Here is a 16,579-nt window from a genome sequence, read left to right as displayed (position 1 = left end):
CTGGCATATATATGTACAAGGCACTGGCCAAGGGATTTAAAAAAAAAAAAGTTACAGATTTATTTCATTGGTGGCACCTAACATTTTGGAACACAATGATATAAGGATTAATAAAGCTCAATTTTTGTCCAGTTGGTCCCCTAACTGTATAATCTGTTTCAGACTGGGAAAGCCACCTCCATGGCAGTATCAACACCCTGTGTGTTCTGAAACATTTATAAAATGTAGAAAATGCGGTTGGTCTATAATATAAGCTGATGCTACAGGGCTGATTATTAAATTCTGATGCTAGTTGCACTGGTTTCTGTGCTGCCATGTAGTAATTATCTGTATTAATTACTAATCAGCCTTATATTGTGACATTTCTATTCTATGTGTACTGTATATTGTGGGTGGGTCCCTAAGCTCAGTAAGTGACAGCAGCACAGAGCATGTGCAGTGAATCAGCAGAAAAGAAGATGGGGAGCTACTGGGGCATCTTTGGAGACACAGATCTTTACTGCTAAAGGGCTGTGGTTGCCTTGGGCTGGTACACAAGCCCAAAACACAATGTACAACATTTCTGCCCTACTTCTTAATTAAGCTCAGATAATATGGCAGCTGCTATCCTAAAGAAAAAGAAGTTCTAGAGCCGTTTAAATATAGTGTTATAGCTTGCACTATTGTGTCTAATCTATTGGTAATAAACTGTTTTGGTACCTTTACTTCTCCTTTAAGCAGTGCCTGACTACACCGTAAAATCACATTAAGCCCAGGGCTTCAAACATTAGTGTTTCAGGGCAATCTAAATGATCTGAAGCACAACAGAACCAAATCCAGTGGCCCCACTTACCAGAAATGAGCCGAAACATCACGTCTTTTACGGATTGCTGAATTAACAACAATTGCTCCTGCGGGGACTGATTGGTGATGAATGATACTGACATTTATTGGGGTAACACTGAAATAGGGTGGGAGTCCAGGCAAAAGCAGTAATGGTTATTGAATTTTGCTTCCACACGTTTTCTTTACGATTTTTTTTTATTTTTGTGTAATTTTTTTTTTTTCTTGATGTCCGGATTTTTGTTTCCTTTCTAAGTGGGATCTTAAACAGAGTCTTCTGCCATTTAAACATACACAATATTAAGCGAGTTTCTTTACTTTAGAAGGAGGGGTGGAGGGGAGGAGTAGGATGGGAGGCACAGAGAACATAAGAAGGGACAATGATAAGTGCAGCTCTGATCAAAAAAAAAAAAAAAATCATAGCGGTTTGTTTACAATTTGTTAAATGTCTTTTATAATTTTTTTTTTCTTTTTCTTTTCTTCTTCCCATAAAATCTGTTACATGCATGCCAAAAAAAGAAGCCTCTGACCACCACACATGGTTAGAAAATTTTTGGATTACGTTTATCAGTCTAAAACATGGGGAAGGTGGGGCGGGGGGAGGGAGGAGGGTTTCGGGACGGGGACAAAACAAAACAAAACAAAAAAAAAAAGTCATTTGCAAAGTGTGTCATTGAATGGTTACCCGGACAGATAAAATAGCAAAACAAAAAGCACTCCTTGGGTTTAAAAAGAAAAAAAAAATCGGTTTCTGTTGCACGCGAGTCACGGAGTGGCTGAAAACTCTGAAATGTATGACCCTTTCGCCAAAATGTTTTGCAGGGTGAGAAAATCTAAATAAAGGCCAGGTCCATAAGAAACAGCAAAATACTGCTTTAAAAAAAATCCAATGCGATAGGTAGGTACACCCCTTTCAAATTGATGCCTGGTTCTGAAGGGGACCATGGAAGCTAGCTGCCGTGAGATGTAGGTTATAGCTTCTCTCTTTGAAGGAATATACAACGGGTGATTTCCAAACCTGTCCACACCAAGCGTTTACCATGCTAGCCGCGATCATGTGCTCAGTACTCAAAAAAACAAAGAAAAAACAAAAATTGATTTAATATCTTTAAAAGCTGTCACATTCCGTCTGTTTCAGTCTGTCCAATGAGGAAGGGCCGGGCAGCTTTAGGAGAACCAGAATAATGAAGGAGCGGAGGAGGGCAGGGCAGGAGAAGAACAAAAACAAATTCAATTTTGTGTCAATATCATTCTTGTTGTTAAATGAAGTTTCTAAGGCCACCTGTGTTATTTCAGTGCTGATCTAGTAAAAGTCTCTTTCCACAGGGCCCCCCATCGATAAGACAGTGTCTGTGTTTGGCACCTTTTGCTGCTGTTTTCTTTAAACGTGTGTAACTTTCAGGAACAGGATAAAGAACCAATGAAGAAGAGAAAGAAAAAGAAATGTCGCCCCAGATCCTATTTTTGGTTTTCTTGTTCATTAGACGCTGCCACTTCTGATTGGGCGTCAAGGCCGCCGGTCATTGCCAACACTTCCCGCTCGTCTGTTTTCCCCCTCTTTATATCCGGCTGTTCACTCTGGTCTCCATTTTGTCTCTTGGTTGGGAGAGAGGCAGACGCAGACGCGTGAGTGGCCAGCATATGGAGGGGGCTAGCTGCTGCTGTAGGACAGACACAGATATGACAGGTGAGTTATCCATACTGATTATCTGCACTTAAGAGATATATATGTGTGTGTGTGTGTAATATGTTATATACACATACTGTATATACATATACACATACAAACACATTTCTGGGAACGGTTATCCAGAATGCTTGGGACCTGGGGATCTTTCCGTAGTTTGGATCTTCATACCTTGAGGGCAGAGACACAAGTGGAGATTTAGTAGCAACAAATCGCCTCTTCTTCAGGCGACTTCGGAAAACGAAGCACTCCAGGAGCCATCCCGCCGTGGATTTAGAATCTAGCCAGCAGGAAGGCAATTCGGGGAGATTACTCGCCCGAAGAAGAGGCGGTTTGTCGCTGGGCGACTAATCTCCTTGAATGTCCACATGTATCTCTGCCCTAAGTCTACTAGAAAATCATGTAAACATTAAATGAACCCAATAGGCTGGTTTTGCTTCCAATAAGGATTAATTATATCTTAGTTTGGGTCAAGTACAAGGCGCTGTTATTATTACAGAGAAAAAGAAATAAGGAAATATTTTTTTTTTTCAATTTTGGATTAATTTACTATAATGCAGTATATGGGAGAAGGCCTTTCTGTAATTTGGAACTTTCTGGATAACAGGTTTCCAGATAACAGATCCCATACCCGTACATACGTACATACGTACGCACGCACTCGCACACACACACCCAGGAAATACAGAGAAAAAAAAGCCACCAGTCTTTGCCAAATGTAGTTTGTGCACAGCAGATATAGAAGAATGACATAGAAGGGGATATGAATAGCTGCCCCTCTAGACCAATAGATGACTGGCCTGTGTATGGAGGCAAGGAGACTCTGCATCTTACAAGTGCCTTTTTACTCACATTTAGCAATGACTGGACAGGGAAAGGGCTTAGAAATAGTACTTTCCCCATTGACAGAAGTAGAATCTGATCTAATCAGCACAGGTGTGCTTTATTCAGGCCAAATAGATTAGGTACTGGCAAAGTATCACTGGCAAACTGACACATACCCAACCCTGTGCCATGAGAAACCAACATAATAGTCTCATTTAGTGTGTAGGCTGGGAGAGAATGTAAACAGCAGACAAGGAAATCCTCACCCTGTGCCATATGCAGAATAGGGAAAAATAAGGTTTCTGCCACACTCTCTGGTGTGTCTGCAACTTCTATTAAAGGAGAAACAAAACCCTTATTTAAAAAACACTTACCCCAAACCCCACATAGACCCCCTCCCCCCCAGCCTAGCTGCTACTCCGGGCAAATGCCCCTAACTTTTTACTTACCCCTCGGTGCAGATTCAGAGATCGCAGTTCACGGCGGCCATCTTCCAGGTCTCCGGTAATCGGAGAATGAGACCGGTGGAGCGGCACATGCACAGTTGGCGCGATTTCCTGGTTCACAACAACTGTGATTGCGCCGAAATGGACGGAAATTTCCGAAGTGTCGGAAGAAGACACAAAGACCCGGAAGATGGCTGCCGTGAACTCTGATCCCTGAATCGGCACTGAGGGGTAAGTAAAACGTTACCTGGAAGGAGCTGGGGGTGAGGAAGGACTATATTTTTTAAATATGGGGTTTGTTTCTCCTTTAAAGCCCTGACTTCTATAAAGCCCTCCATACACGACTTCTATTAAACGCAGCTTTGCTGTAAGGCCACTATGTAGCATGCTTATGTCAAGCTGGCCTAAAGGAAGCAAAATTTGGGGGGAGACCCAACTTACTATACTCGAGCAGTTTCAGAGCTACTGTGTGGCCTGGGTGTAGACACATGGAGAAGATTTTTGTGCCTAGGGGTAGTCAAGGAAGTTGTCAGGAGAAAGAAATAGGCTGCTCTGATGTTCTTCTGCTTAGAAAAGATTTGAGAAAGGTTTCTAATTGTTTTCCTAAGCAGAAGAACATCAGAGCAGCCTATTTCTTTCTCCTGACAACTTCCTTGACTACTTGGTGGTCAGACTGGTCAGAAACTGACCAGCAGGTGGTGCTGTTGGAACAAAATTCCTTCATATTAACAGCACATGTATCCCTTAATATCTTGGAATAAAAAGAAACTAAATAATGAATGTAAATTACAAAAGTGCTTAGAATAACACTCATCAATTTTACATTGACTTATTTTAAAGGTTTACTTATCCTTTAAGCAGAATCCCTGAGTTTCATTAAAGGGCATGTAAAGGCAAAAAATAAAATCCCATTTTTACTTTCTTTAATGAAAAACAAACCTATCTCCAATATACTTTAATTAAAAAATGTGTACTGTTTTTATAAGAAACCTGACTGTATGTAGTGAAGTTCTCCCTTCATTTACTGCTGTGGATAGGAATTGTCAGATGGTCCCTAACTGCTGAGCAGGGAAACAAACATACTTATGAACAGCAGGGGGAGCCCCCGCCTTACTTCCCAGCCATGCAGAACTCAAACAGCTTTGTTTATGATGATCCCTAAGCAGCCCAGACCACACTGAGCACATGCACAGTCTTGCAAAGATGTTTAACAAAGTTACAAGATGGTGACCTCCTGTAGCCAACTTTGAAAGCATAAATCATTTGTCTGATTAGGCATGTGGTGCAGTAAGTTCATGTTTATATTTAGTATACAAAATACAGCATTTCTAGCCTTATTCTATTTTAGACTTTGCATGCCCTTTAAACACAGCTGTTAGAATTGATACAATAGTTGCTAATATTCCACAAATACCGATGAGAAATGTATCAATTAAATATAGCAAATGATTAACAATTGTTACATTATATGGAGCAATTCAGAATCTGCACTTGGGTCACTGAGCACTTTAGACTTTAATTTTAGGAAACCGGTAAAAAATAAAAACTGGAAAGAAATTAAAAAAGTTTTTATTGCTGGTGAACTATCTGAAAACAACTGAAAAAAGTGTCTGAAAAGTGAACATCCCCTTTAAAGGACTGCACAAAACTCCAAGCTACAACAGCACTATAGTAATTGGGACTTCCCTCAAACTTGCCCCTGAACTTTGTTTTTTTTTTTTCGGCTAGCTTGGCATTGCCCTGCTATATAGTGGCCTCAGAGCACAACTACAGGTAACAGAAGTCATATTATACAGGGCTTTGTTGTACTTTAAGACAGGCTTCAGAGTTGGTCATTATTTGGCCTAGAGGAAATCTAGCACAAATTTAAATTATGATGGTCTCACACTGTGCTGGTGTCTCAAGCCACCTTTATGGTCATTTAGTGATACTTTCCCTATAAACATGAGAGCAGAAAGGTGCAGTTTGGTACCTGAAAAACTAAAGGAACAGTTGGAGCAATTATAGCAGCTTATAATATGAACAGCCTACAAAAATAAGAAGTTCAAGTGCATTGACATTGTAGCCAAATCCCCAAATCAGGGTCAAATTATTTTAAATACAGTTGTATTCAGAATAATTGTTGAATGAAGCTCAAAATCCTTATAATAATTTTTATTTCCATACACACTGCATTGGGAACACTGCACGTTAAATTCCAAATCAAAACACGAAGAAACGTATAAAATTTGTGTTATTCCTTTACAGAAAGGGAAGAAAAGGGAATATTAGGCTGTTCCAAAAAAATAGCAATGTCAAGAATTCACTGTATAAATTGAAAAATATATCAAGATTTTGCTTTCCTTTGAATCACTGAACTAATATTTAGTTGTATAACCAGTGTTTCTGAGATCTGCTGCACATCTGTGTTGTATGGAGTCCACCAACTTCTGGCACCTGTTACATTCCACAATTCTTCTGCATTTCTTGCTTTTGCCTCAGAAACAGCATTTTTGATGTCACCCCACAAGTTTTCTATTGGATTAAGGTCCAGGGATTGGGCTGACCACTCCATAATGTCAATCTTGTTGGTCCGAAACCAAGATGTTGCTCATTTATTGGTGTGTTTAGGGTCGTTGTCTTGTTGAAACTCCCATTTCAAGGGCATTTCCTCTTCAGCATAAGGCAACATGATCTCTTCAAGTATTTTGATGTATTGAAACTGATCCATGATCCCTGGTATGTGATAAATAGACCCAACACCATAGTATGAGACACATCCCCATATCATGATGCTTGTGCCACCATGTTTCACGGTCTTCACACTGTACTGTCACTTGAATTCAGTGTTTGGGGGTCGTCTGACAAACGGTCTGTGGCCCCTAGACCCAAAAAGAACAATCTTGCTTTCATCATTCACAAAATGTTGGGCCATCTCTCTTTACGCCATTTTAATTGTAAGCTCTTCAGAACGTCTTTTTTTCAACAATGGGACTTTGCGGGCGCTTCTTGCCGATAGCTTGACTTCACATAGTCGTCTTCTAATTGTAACAGTATCACAGGTAACTTTACACCTTCTTTGGTCTTCCTGGAGCTGATCATTGGCTAAGTCTTTGCCATTTTGGCTATTCTTCTATCCATTGCAATGGTAGTTTTTCGTTTTCTTCCACGTCTTTCAGGTTTTGGTTCCCATTTTAACATTTGAGATCATTTTAACTGAGCAGCCGATCATTTTCTGCACTTCTTTATATGTTTTCCCCTCTCCAATCAACTTTTTAATCAAAGTATGCTGTTCTTCTGAACAATGTCTGGAACGAGCCATTTTACACAGATTTTCAGAGAGAAATACACTATAAGCAGCATGCACAACATTTGCTCCTTCCTTCCTTAAAAAAGGGCCGTAAATGACACCTGTTTTTTTTTTTCAGAACGAATGACCTCACTAATTGAACTCCACACTGCTATTATTTGGAACAAGCTATTATTATTATTTGGAACAAGGCTGAATTAATGATTCAGTTACACAGAATCAGCAGCATCTCATGACTGTTGGGTCTGTTGGTTTTCTATTACTCTACTACATCTACTAGTAAATTATTTGCCATGTAGAAACATAATTTCTACCAAAAACAGTGACTGATCAGCTTAGTGATGTCAAATTGCGATTATTCTGAATACAACTGTATAATAATACAAAGGTTCTCTTAACCCATGTGTTCTGGAAGGGACCCATATTCATTCTGGGAATCAGCTTTAGAAAGTAGGGATGCACTGAATCCAGGATTCGTTTCAGGATTTGGCCTTTTTCAGCAGGATTCCGCCGAATCCTTCTGACCAGCCGAACGGAGTCCTAATTTGCATATGAATTTTTGAATGACTTTTTGTCACAAAACAAGGAAGTAAAAAAAGTTTTCCTCTTCCCACCCCTAATTTGCATATGCATGGCATAGGCCGAATCTTCTGCGAAGGATTAGGGGGTTTGGCTGAATCCAAAATAGTGGATTCAGTGCATCCCTATTAGAAATAGAATGTGGCTACATGGGCTAAGGAAGCACTTAGGACCAAAAGATTTGCCATAATAGTTGTCAACATGGCTGATAATTCCAGTTTACTATTTCTGATAGGTTTAATAGAAAAAAAGGGGGCATGGCTACAAGTCACCCATAGTGAGCCCCTACACACAAGCAGAATCAAACATGACACACATTTGTCGCACCCACTATACCAATTATACAACAGAGTTCCATAATTGTACCCATTAGAAGAAGGCAGCAGCATTACAGTATTTAAGTATCTACTGGGCTGACCACAAATGTGAAATTTTCGGACAGCCAGATTTATACAAGGATTCATACATTAACAAGGACCTGGTGCTTATAAAGGGGACAGACCATAAAGAAACAAAACAAGACAGTGAAAAGATGTACAGTCCTACCTCGGGTTCCATTTCCTCTCCACTGCCATGGGCTCTCAATCAGGGAGTAGCTGGAGTTAGCTGAAAAACATATTCAGCTGAAGATCTGGACAGTACTCTTATTAAGGGGACATGTTACTGTCCCAGGACACAAATTTTGAAGGAGAAGCGGGAGGAAAACTTGATTGGATAGTAAAGACAATTGTGGGTTTTTCGCTTGCGGTCAATGCTGAACTAAAAATTGACACTGCTTCTTTTGGGAAGGAAAGTAGAATAATTCAGCTCCGGATCAGGTAACTCTGGAACTAGAATCTCCCCAAAAGACACAGCATATGGGGGAACCTGCCATATTGTTTCTCTTAGCCAATACATTAGGAGAGTTTAAGGTTTCACAACGACATTGCTTTCTCTGTATATGTTTATTTCCGCGTGTGTGAGCTGCCATTGTCTTTCCCTTAGTATTTGCTTTCCTTACAGTATATTTGTACCTATACAGAAGTGTGTATTTTACTGGACTGAGAACTGCTACACTGCTTAGAGCTCGCAGTGATCTCAGCCAAGGCAAGGAATACAGCAGCTCACAATATGAAATGAATACTAACATACAGAGAAAGAATGTTCTGGAAACGCACAAAGCCAAATATACAGAGAAGGAATGTTCTTGGAAGACGATACTCTAAGGAGAAATACGTGCAAAGTTAACCCTGCATATGAAAAAGGTGCAATTTCCATCTATTATGTCCCATATTTCATATGAGGTAAGTTATGCTTCACTAAACCTGCCTGTATAGTTACACCTAATAGCCACATATACACATATACCATTCTTCAGCTTCTAGCAGGCAGCAATTAGTTAAAGGCAAACTCTCCTCCACTACAGAACTCATAATGAGCCACTTTGGATTTCCCTAGTATTGAGGAAAGCATCACTGATTGAATTTGCTGTATCTGTGTGTTAATGGCAAGCTAGTATTAGGAGAGAGCTGCTGGTCAGAAATATGTTCTTACCTGTTGTGACCTGCCCTTGAATGGCAGTGGTGATGGGTACAACGTGTGTCCCGTTCTGTGTGACTGCTTTGATTGGGAGCTGGTGTTGACCTAAAGGAGTCTGTTGGACTATAGTAACCGTCTGGAGGGGTGCCGACGATGAGGTCTGTATGATGCGACTTGCTGTGGTAAGTGCGGGGTGACCAATAGCAGGGATAGTTTCTACTTTAACTGAAAATAAAGAACAGCAGAGTAAGGAAACAAAAGGCACACCTGCAAAAGCATCACCTGGAAACTGCCATCTCTGGCCACTTCCTTTCTAGCTCCATGGCTACCAGGAACAGACATATGTGAAACTGAGCTGGTCCAGACTTTAAAAGTGAATGCTCCAGAAATTTGAATAATTACGCCAAATGGCCAGAGATGGCAGCCACCAATTCCATTGCACTGGCATTTTATTAACAGGTACTGCATGTGCAAATGGGGCTGTATTGGCAGTTGTCTGTGTTGTCGTTCAGGAAGTCTGGGGGGGGGGGAACCGCTACGTCTCTACAGTAGGACTTAAGGTAAAAAATGGCTTATCTTTCAGATGATGCCAGATAAGTCCTCTTTTAACAGGATTTTCGGGAGGTCAGTGGCACATTTAAAGGTGAAACTCAGCTTGCGCTCCTCTTCAGAAAAGGCGACAGTGTGACGATCCATTGTGCAGTGCTCGATTTCTCTTCCCTGACTATTTCCTATAAGGAAAGCAGGGAGGAGAAATAGAGTGCCGCACAATGGATCACATTTTCTGAAGAGGAGCGCAAGCAGAGTTAAGGTAAGTTATTTCTTAATAAAGACTGATTTCAAAGTTTCATTTATCTTTGTGTTTTTTTTTTTTCGTTGTATACTAATGAATTTTTTTTTTAAAAAAAGAAATTTGATGTTACTGGTCCTTTAAGAGGTTTATTGCACTCCCCCTAATATTCCCCCTAAGAATTAGTTATTTGTGTCGGCCTTTCATTTTCTGTCTTTAAAGGGGAACTATTGCGAAAATGAAAATGTAATACAAGCTTCCTCATACTGAAGTAAGAAACTTTTCTAAATACAATCAATTAAATATTCTGCATTGTTTCTGAAATATTTTATATTGTTTATATTCAAATATTATGGGGGGGCTCACTTTCCAAGCAGATGTATTAGAGCTTGCTCAAATAACCGATTCCAGTACAAACAAAATAACTGCCCTTTGTACAAATTCTGCATGTAGAGAGACAGCATTTCTGGTGATTTTAATAGAGGGAGCTCTAATACATCTTCTAGGCAAAAGGAGCCCCCATATAAGGTATATTTGATAATTCATCTGACACCCAACTCCTGAATGAAGACAGAATGAGGAGAAACAGATGCTGAGAGAGGAATAGTGAAGATAAACTTGATTATTTCAGAAACGGTACAGAATTTTTAATTTACAAAGTTTCATATTTTAGTATGCTGACGCTTATATTAAATTTTCATTTTTGCCATATCCCCTTTAATTTTCTTGACATTATCGGTTGTCTATAGCAAGTGCATCTCAAGCTCATTAGGCAAAAGCTTTGGACGTGGGGCACTGTAGAATACTATGCCCACCTACCTTTGACCTCTTTGTGGTCTCCGTTCTCATGAGGCTCTAACTTTGGTTGGGCCATCAGAGCAGCCTGAGTGACCATTGTTTGCCCTCCGACAGTGTAGGTGTTGATAGGGGCCAGGCCCGTTACATTTGTGACGGAAACGGCTGGGATCTGATGCACGACGTGTACAGTCTGCATGACTGCCTGCTGCGATGTGGCAGTGGTCACTGGGGCAGCCACTGTGTAAGTGACGGGTTTCATGGATTGGGGGAGCTGCCTTTGCACAGTGATTAGGACTGGTTGACTGGAGAGAGGAGACCCTGAACAAAAGGAAATATTGCAATCAGAAGGCTGTGCCCTATGAAACTGAAATTAACATTTCTAAATAGTAACTCAACAGACTATGTAGCAGCACAGCCAATCAATGCATGCATTTGACTCTTACCTGGAGCGCTCTGTGCAAAGCGTGCTTCCTGGATCACTGCTAGCTTTGGCTGGATAGCGCTAGGCTCGGGCTCCAGAGGGATAGGGGATCCTTCCCTGGACAAACTTTCTGGTGTCTGTAGACCACTGGAGTGAGCGGACAAAACTCCAGCGTGATTTGGAGATGCTGGTGCACTCCTGTGGCCAAAGTGATAGATTGGAGAAAAATAAACATTTATACTGGCTCATATGCAACTCACTGACCAAATGCATGCTTCCTCAACAACACAAGAATACATTTATAGCTATTGTCCCTCCCGTACTACCAATAAAAGACAGCAGAGGGAGCTAAGGTCTCTCCTTACTTATTACTCACTATCCTGGCGGCCATCTCCCACACAGAGCTATGCTGCCTTGGGAAGGCCATTACATGCTGGATAACTAGACAACAGCTTCAGCACATAACATGTAACACAACCTTCTGCTACCAGATAGCAAGTGCTATTAAACCAAGTGACTAAATGTGCGTGGGAGGTTCAGCAAGACAGAACAGACTTAGCAGGAGAGCTGCCAGACTATAGGACAACACTGACTAATGCTTCATGCCATGTGGGTAAACCTAGAAAGCTTGATATACAGGCACCATCTCTCCCTACTATAACCCGTTATTCCACAGCCACATTCCCTTCCCAGAGACTATTATCCCCATTGCTACTATAGGCACCATCTCTCCTACTATACCCGTTATTCCACAGCCACGGTCCTTTCCCAGAGACTATTATCCCACTGCTACTATAGCTGCCATCTCTCCCAAGTATACCTGCTTTCCCACAGCCACAGTCCTTTCCCAGAGACTATTATCCCACTACTACTATAGGCATCATCTTTCTCTACTATAGCTGCTATCCCATAGTCCCATCCCAGAGACTATTATCCCCCCCCACTGCTACTATAGGCACCATCTCTCCCGAGTATACCTGCTAGCCCACAACCACAGTCCTTTCCCAGAGACTATTATCCCACTACTAGTATAGGCACCATCTCTCTCTACTATACCTATTATCCCACAGCCACAGTCCCTACTATACCTACTATCCCACAGCCACAGTCCCTTCCCAGACTATTGACCCACTGCTACTATAGGCACAATCTATCCCTACTTTACCCTTTATTGCACAGCCACAGTCCCTTCCCAGAGGCTAACCCCACTGCTACTATAGACACCATCTCTCCCTACTATACCTACTATCCCACAGCGACAGTCCAATCCCAGAGACTATTATCCCAACTGCTACTATGGGCACCATCTCTCCCTACTATACCCGCTATTTCTCAACTACAGTACTTTTCCAGAGACTATTATCTCACTGCTACTATAGGCACCATCTTTCCCTACTATACCTGCTATGCCAAAGCCACAGTCCCTTCCCAGAGACTATTATCCCACTGCTACTATAGGCACCATCTCTCCGTACTATACCTGTTATCCTACAGTAACAGTCCCTTCCCGGGGACCATTATCCCACTGCTAATATAGACACCATCTCTCTCTACGGTTACTTGCTATCCCATAGCCAAAGTCCTTTTCCAGAGGCTATTATCACCACGAACGATATAGACACATATAGTAGCATAAAGACAACTCAGAGTAAATCTGCAGAGCACTGTGGAGTCAACTGCCGAGTGCAGTACCTTTCAGGAAGTTCAGCTCCTAACTAGAAGCAATTGCATATGCAGTGCAGATGATTAGGAGTAACCTTATCTTCTCTAGACATGGCCATTGTATTTTGCTCTAATGAAAATGGATGACATGTGCAGAGAAGGGTTTAGCAGCAACCAAGCAGTAAGAATCTAGCATACAAATATGCAAAGCTACATAAAAATGATTAATCTGCTTGCTTGCTTACCTGGAGGAGAGCGGCCCAAGGGGAGTCCTGAAACAGGGCACGCCTCGAGGCCTTCGTTTCCTAAACGCCTGCTCTACTAGCTTGCTTTCTGAGGCTGGGTCTATCCTCCAGAATGAACCCTTGCCGGGCTCCTCTTGGGATCGGGGGACTTTGATAAAGTATCGGTTCAAAGAAAGGTTGTGTCGGATGGAATTCTATGGGACACAGAAAAATTCACATTGTGTTAATTACAGCCAAGTCCAACAAACTGATTTCAAGTCATAAAGCCTTCATAAAGGAGCAAAATAAGAAGATGAAATTCCAGACTTAGAACAAACAGATCCAGAGGTGAATAAAATCAGTTTCAATTATGCAAACATAAATGTTGAAGTAGACATAGCCTCAAACTTACCTGCCAGCCTTTATCTGCTGTTCTGTAGTATGGGTAGTTTTTCGTTATGTGAGTATAGATCCCATTTAAAGTGAGCTGTTTGTCAGGAGCCATGGTAATTGCTTGGACTATTAACTGTGCATAGGAGTAAGGAGGTTTTGAATCATCCTGTGGGAGACAAAGAACCGGCAATATGCATTGAATAAATACACTGACACTTTGGTTGCAAGTTACCCCATATTTACAATTGTGTTCGGAATAATAGCAGTTTGACATCACTAAGCTGATCTGTCACTGTTTTTGGTAGAAATTATATTTACTAGTAGGTGTAGTAAAGTAAGAGAAAACCAACAGACCCAACAGTCATGAAATGCATGCTGCTAATTCGGTGTAACTGAATCATTAATTGAGGATTGTTCCAAATAATAATAGCATGTTCCAAGTAATAGCAGTGTGGAGTTGAATTAATGAGATGATTCGTTGTGTGAAAAAACACTAACACTAAAAGACAATTACGGCCCTTACTTAAGGAAGTCAGCAAATGTTGTGCATACTGGTTATAGTGCATTTCTCTCTGAATAAAATGGGTCGTTCCAGAAAATTTTCAGAAGAACACCATAATTTGATTAAAAAGTTGGTTGGAGAGGGGAAAACATATAAAGAAGTGCAGAAAATGATCGGCTGTTCAGCTAAAATGATCTCAAATGCTTTAAAATGGCAACCAAAACCTGAAAAGACGTGGAAGAAAACCAAAAACTACAATTCGAATGGATAGAGAAATAGCCAAAATGGCAAAGACTCAGCCAATGATCAAAGTTACATGTGATACGGTTACAATTAAAAGACTCCTATGTGAAGCCATGCTATCGGCAAGAAGCCCCCGCAATGTCCCATTGTTGAAAAAAAGATGTGCTGAAGAGCTTACAATTTTCCAAAAAACACATTGAGTGGCCTAAAGAGAAATGGGGCAACATTTTGTGGAATGATGAAAGCAAGATGGACTCCATGCAACACAGATGTGCAGCAGATCTCAGAAACACTGCTTATACAACTTAATATTGGTTCAGTGATTCAAAGGAAAGCAAAATCTTGAAACATTTTTCAGTTTATACAATGACTGTGAGTTTGTAAAGAAGAATACACACTACTATTTTTGGAACAGCCTAATACTCTCTTTTCTTAAAGGGATACTGTCATGGGAAAATTTTTTTTTTTCAAAATGAATCAGTTAATAGTGCTGCTCCAGCAGAATTCTGCACTGAAATCCATTTCTCAAAAGAGCAAACAGATTTTTTTATATTCAATTTTGAAATCTGACACGGGGCTAGACATTTTGTCAATTTCCCAGCTGCCCCATGTCATGTGACTTGTGCCTGCACTTCAGGAGAGTAATGCTTTTTGGCAGGCTGCTGTTTCTCCTTCTCAATGTAACTGAAGGAGTCTCAGTGGGACATGGGTTTTTACGATTGAGTGTTGTTCTTAGATCTACCAGGCAGCTGTTATCTTGTGTTAGGGAGCTGTTATCTGGTTACCTTCCCATTGTTCTTTTGTTTGGCTGCTGGGGGGAAAAGGGAGGGGGTGATAATCACTCCAACTTGCAGTACAGCAGTAAAGAGTGATTGAAGTTTATCAGAGCACAAGTCACATGACATGGGGCAGCTGGGAAATTGACAAAATGTCTAGCCCCATGTCAGATTTCAAAATTGAATATAAAAAAATCTGTTTGCTCTTTTGAGAAATGGATTTCAGTGCAGAATTCTGCTGGAGCAGCACTATTAACTGATTCATTTTGAAAAAATTTTTTTTTCCCATGACAGTATCCCTTTAACTTTCTGTAAAAGAATAATACAAATTGTATATATTTTTCTTCATGCTTTGATTTGAAATAGAATGTGCCGTCTTCCCAATGCAGTAGTGTAAATTGATTATAAGGATTTTTAGCTTTATTCCCTTTTTTCAAACACACTGCTATTATTCAGAACGCAACTATACATTCACTCAGTGTAATATGCAGCGTTCTGCAAGATATGTACTAGTGTAAAGTATCTACCCACATCCTAGAGAGAGAAAAGAGAAAGGGAGGTAGGGCATGTACCCTGAGGTTATGTTACCTTAGGACTGTCTCCCCCCGAAGCATCTTTGTCATTTTCGGATTGGGCAGCTTCTGCTATTAGGTCATGGGGGATTATACGGCCGAATCTGAACCCAGATGAGCCTGCTCCACGTGGGCTGGAGGGGCATGAGTTTGCAGCACTGTATGGAAAAAAACAACAAGAACAGGTCAATTCTCTATATGCAGAGGACTGGGTTACATGATCTTCCACCAGCAAATCACTGGATTTTAACAGTAAAGGAATCAGATTTAAAGGAAAACTATACCCTTCAATGTAGGGCTCTATAAAAATATATTGAATAAACCAGCTTATATGTAAAACCCTGCTTCAGTTAAATAAACCATTTTCATAATAATATACTTTTCTAGTAGTATGTGCCACTGGGTCATCATAAATAGAAAACTGCCATTTTAAAAAATAAGGGCAGCCCCCTGGGATCCTACGATTCATGGTGTCCACAAACAAAGCATACATGTTAGGTCTTTTGCTTCTAAACTTCTTCCTGTTACAGTTAAAGATGCAGTATTTCTGGTCAGGTGATCCCCGAGGCAGCACACAGATCATCACATCACAAATGGTGGTTCAAGGCAAGAGATGTAAAAGAGCAATATTTTTAATATTTAAAGGGCACGTAAAGGCAAAAAAATAAAAATCCCATTTTTACTTTCTTTAATGAAAAAAAAAACCTATCTCCAATATACTTTTAATATGTGTACTGCTTTATAAGAAACCTGACTGTATGCAGTGACATTCTCCCTTCATTTACTGCTATGGATATGAATTGTCAGGCGATCCCTAACTGCTCTGCAGGGAAACAATCATACTTATGAACAGCAGGGGGAGCCCCAGCCTTACTTCCCAGCCATGCAGAACTCAAGCAGCTTTGTTTGTTTCCCTGTAGAGCAGTTGGCGACTGTGTAGAGATTTGTATTGGATTTTAGTTTTGCCTTTACATCCCCTTTACTGTTTCCAACTCCATTTAAACAGATAAAAATAAAAACTGGGATTCAAAT

The 16,579-nt window shown here is 40.7% G+C and overlaps 1 protein-coding gene across 3 annotated transcripts in view; it reads right to left on the bottom strand.

Annotated features, from left to right (window-relative positions):
• Positions 1-903: 903 nt before the first annotated feature.
• foxk2.S (forkhead box K2 S homeolog) overlaps positions 904-16,579 on the bottom strand; it is a 49,701-nt gene continuing 34,025 nt past the window's right edge. Inside the window, exons 3-10 of one of the 3 annotated variants that reach the window (XM_018238564.2) lie at positions 15,564-15,705; positions 13,474-13,620; positions 13,083-13,276; positions 11,198-11,373; positions 10,776-11,072; positions 9,182-9,391; positions 8,195-8,254; positions 904-2,480 (exon numbers count right to left, since the gene is read on the bottom strand). In XM_018238564.2, coding sequence (XP_018094053.1) covers positions 2,281-2,480; positions 8,195-8,254; positions 9,182-9,391; positions 10,776-11,072; positions 11,198-11,373; positions 13,083-13,276; positions 13,474-13,620; positions 15,564-15,705 — 1,426 coding nt within the window. In that variant the 3' untranslated portion in view covers positions 904-2,280. Of the gene's footprint in view, positions 2,484-8,194; positions 8,255-9,181; positions 9,392-10,775; positions 11,073-11,197; positions 11,374-13,082; positions 13,277-13,473; positions 13,621-15,563; positions 15,706-16,579 lie in introns of all 3 variants that reach the window. The other 2 variants (XM_018238563.2, XM_018238565.2) reach the window with 2 other exon arrangements.

This window comes from Xenopus laevis, chromosome 9_10S, assembly GCF_017654675.1.
Source record: "Xenopus laevis strain J_2021 chromosome 9_10S, Xenopus_laevis_v10.1, whole genome shotgun sequence".
Classification (NCBI taxonomy): Eukaryota; Metazoa; Chordata; class Amphibia; order Anura; family Pipidae; genus Xenopus; species Xenopus laevis.
This window is presented reverse-complemented; position numbering and strand designations above follow the sequence as displayed.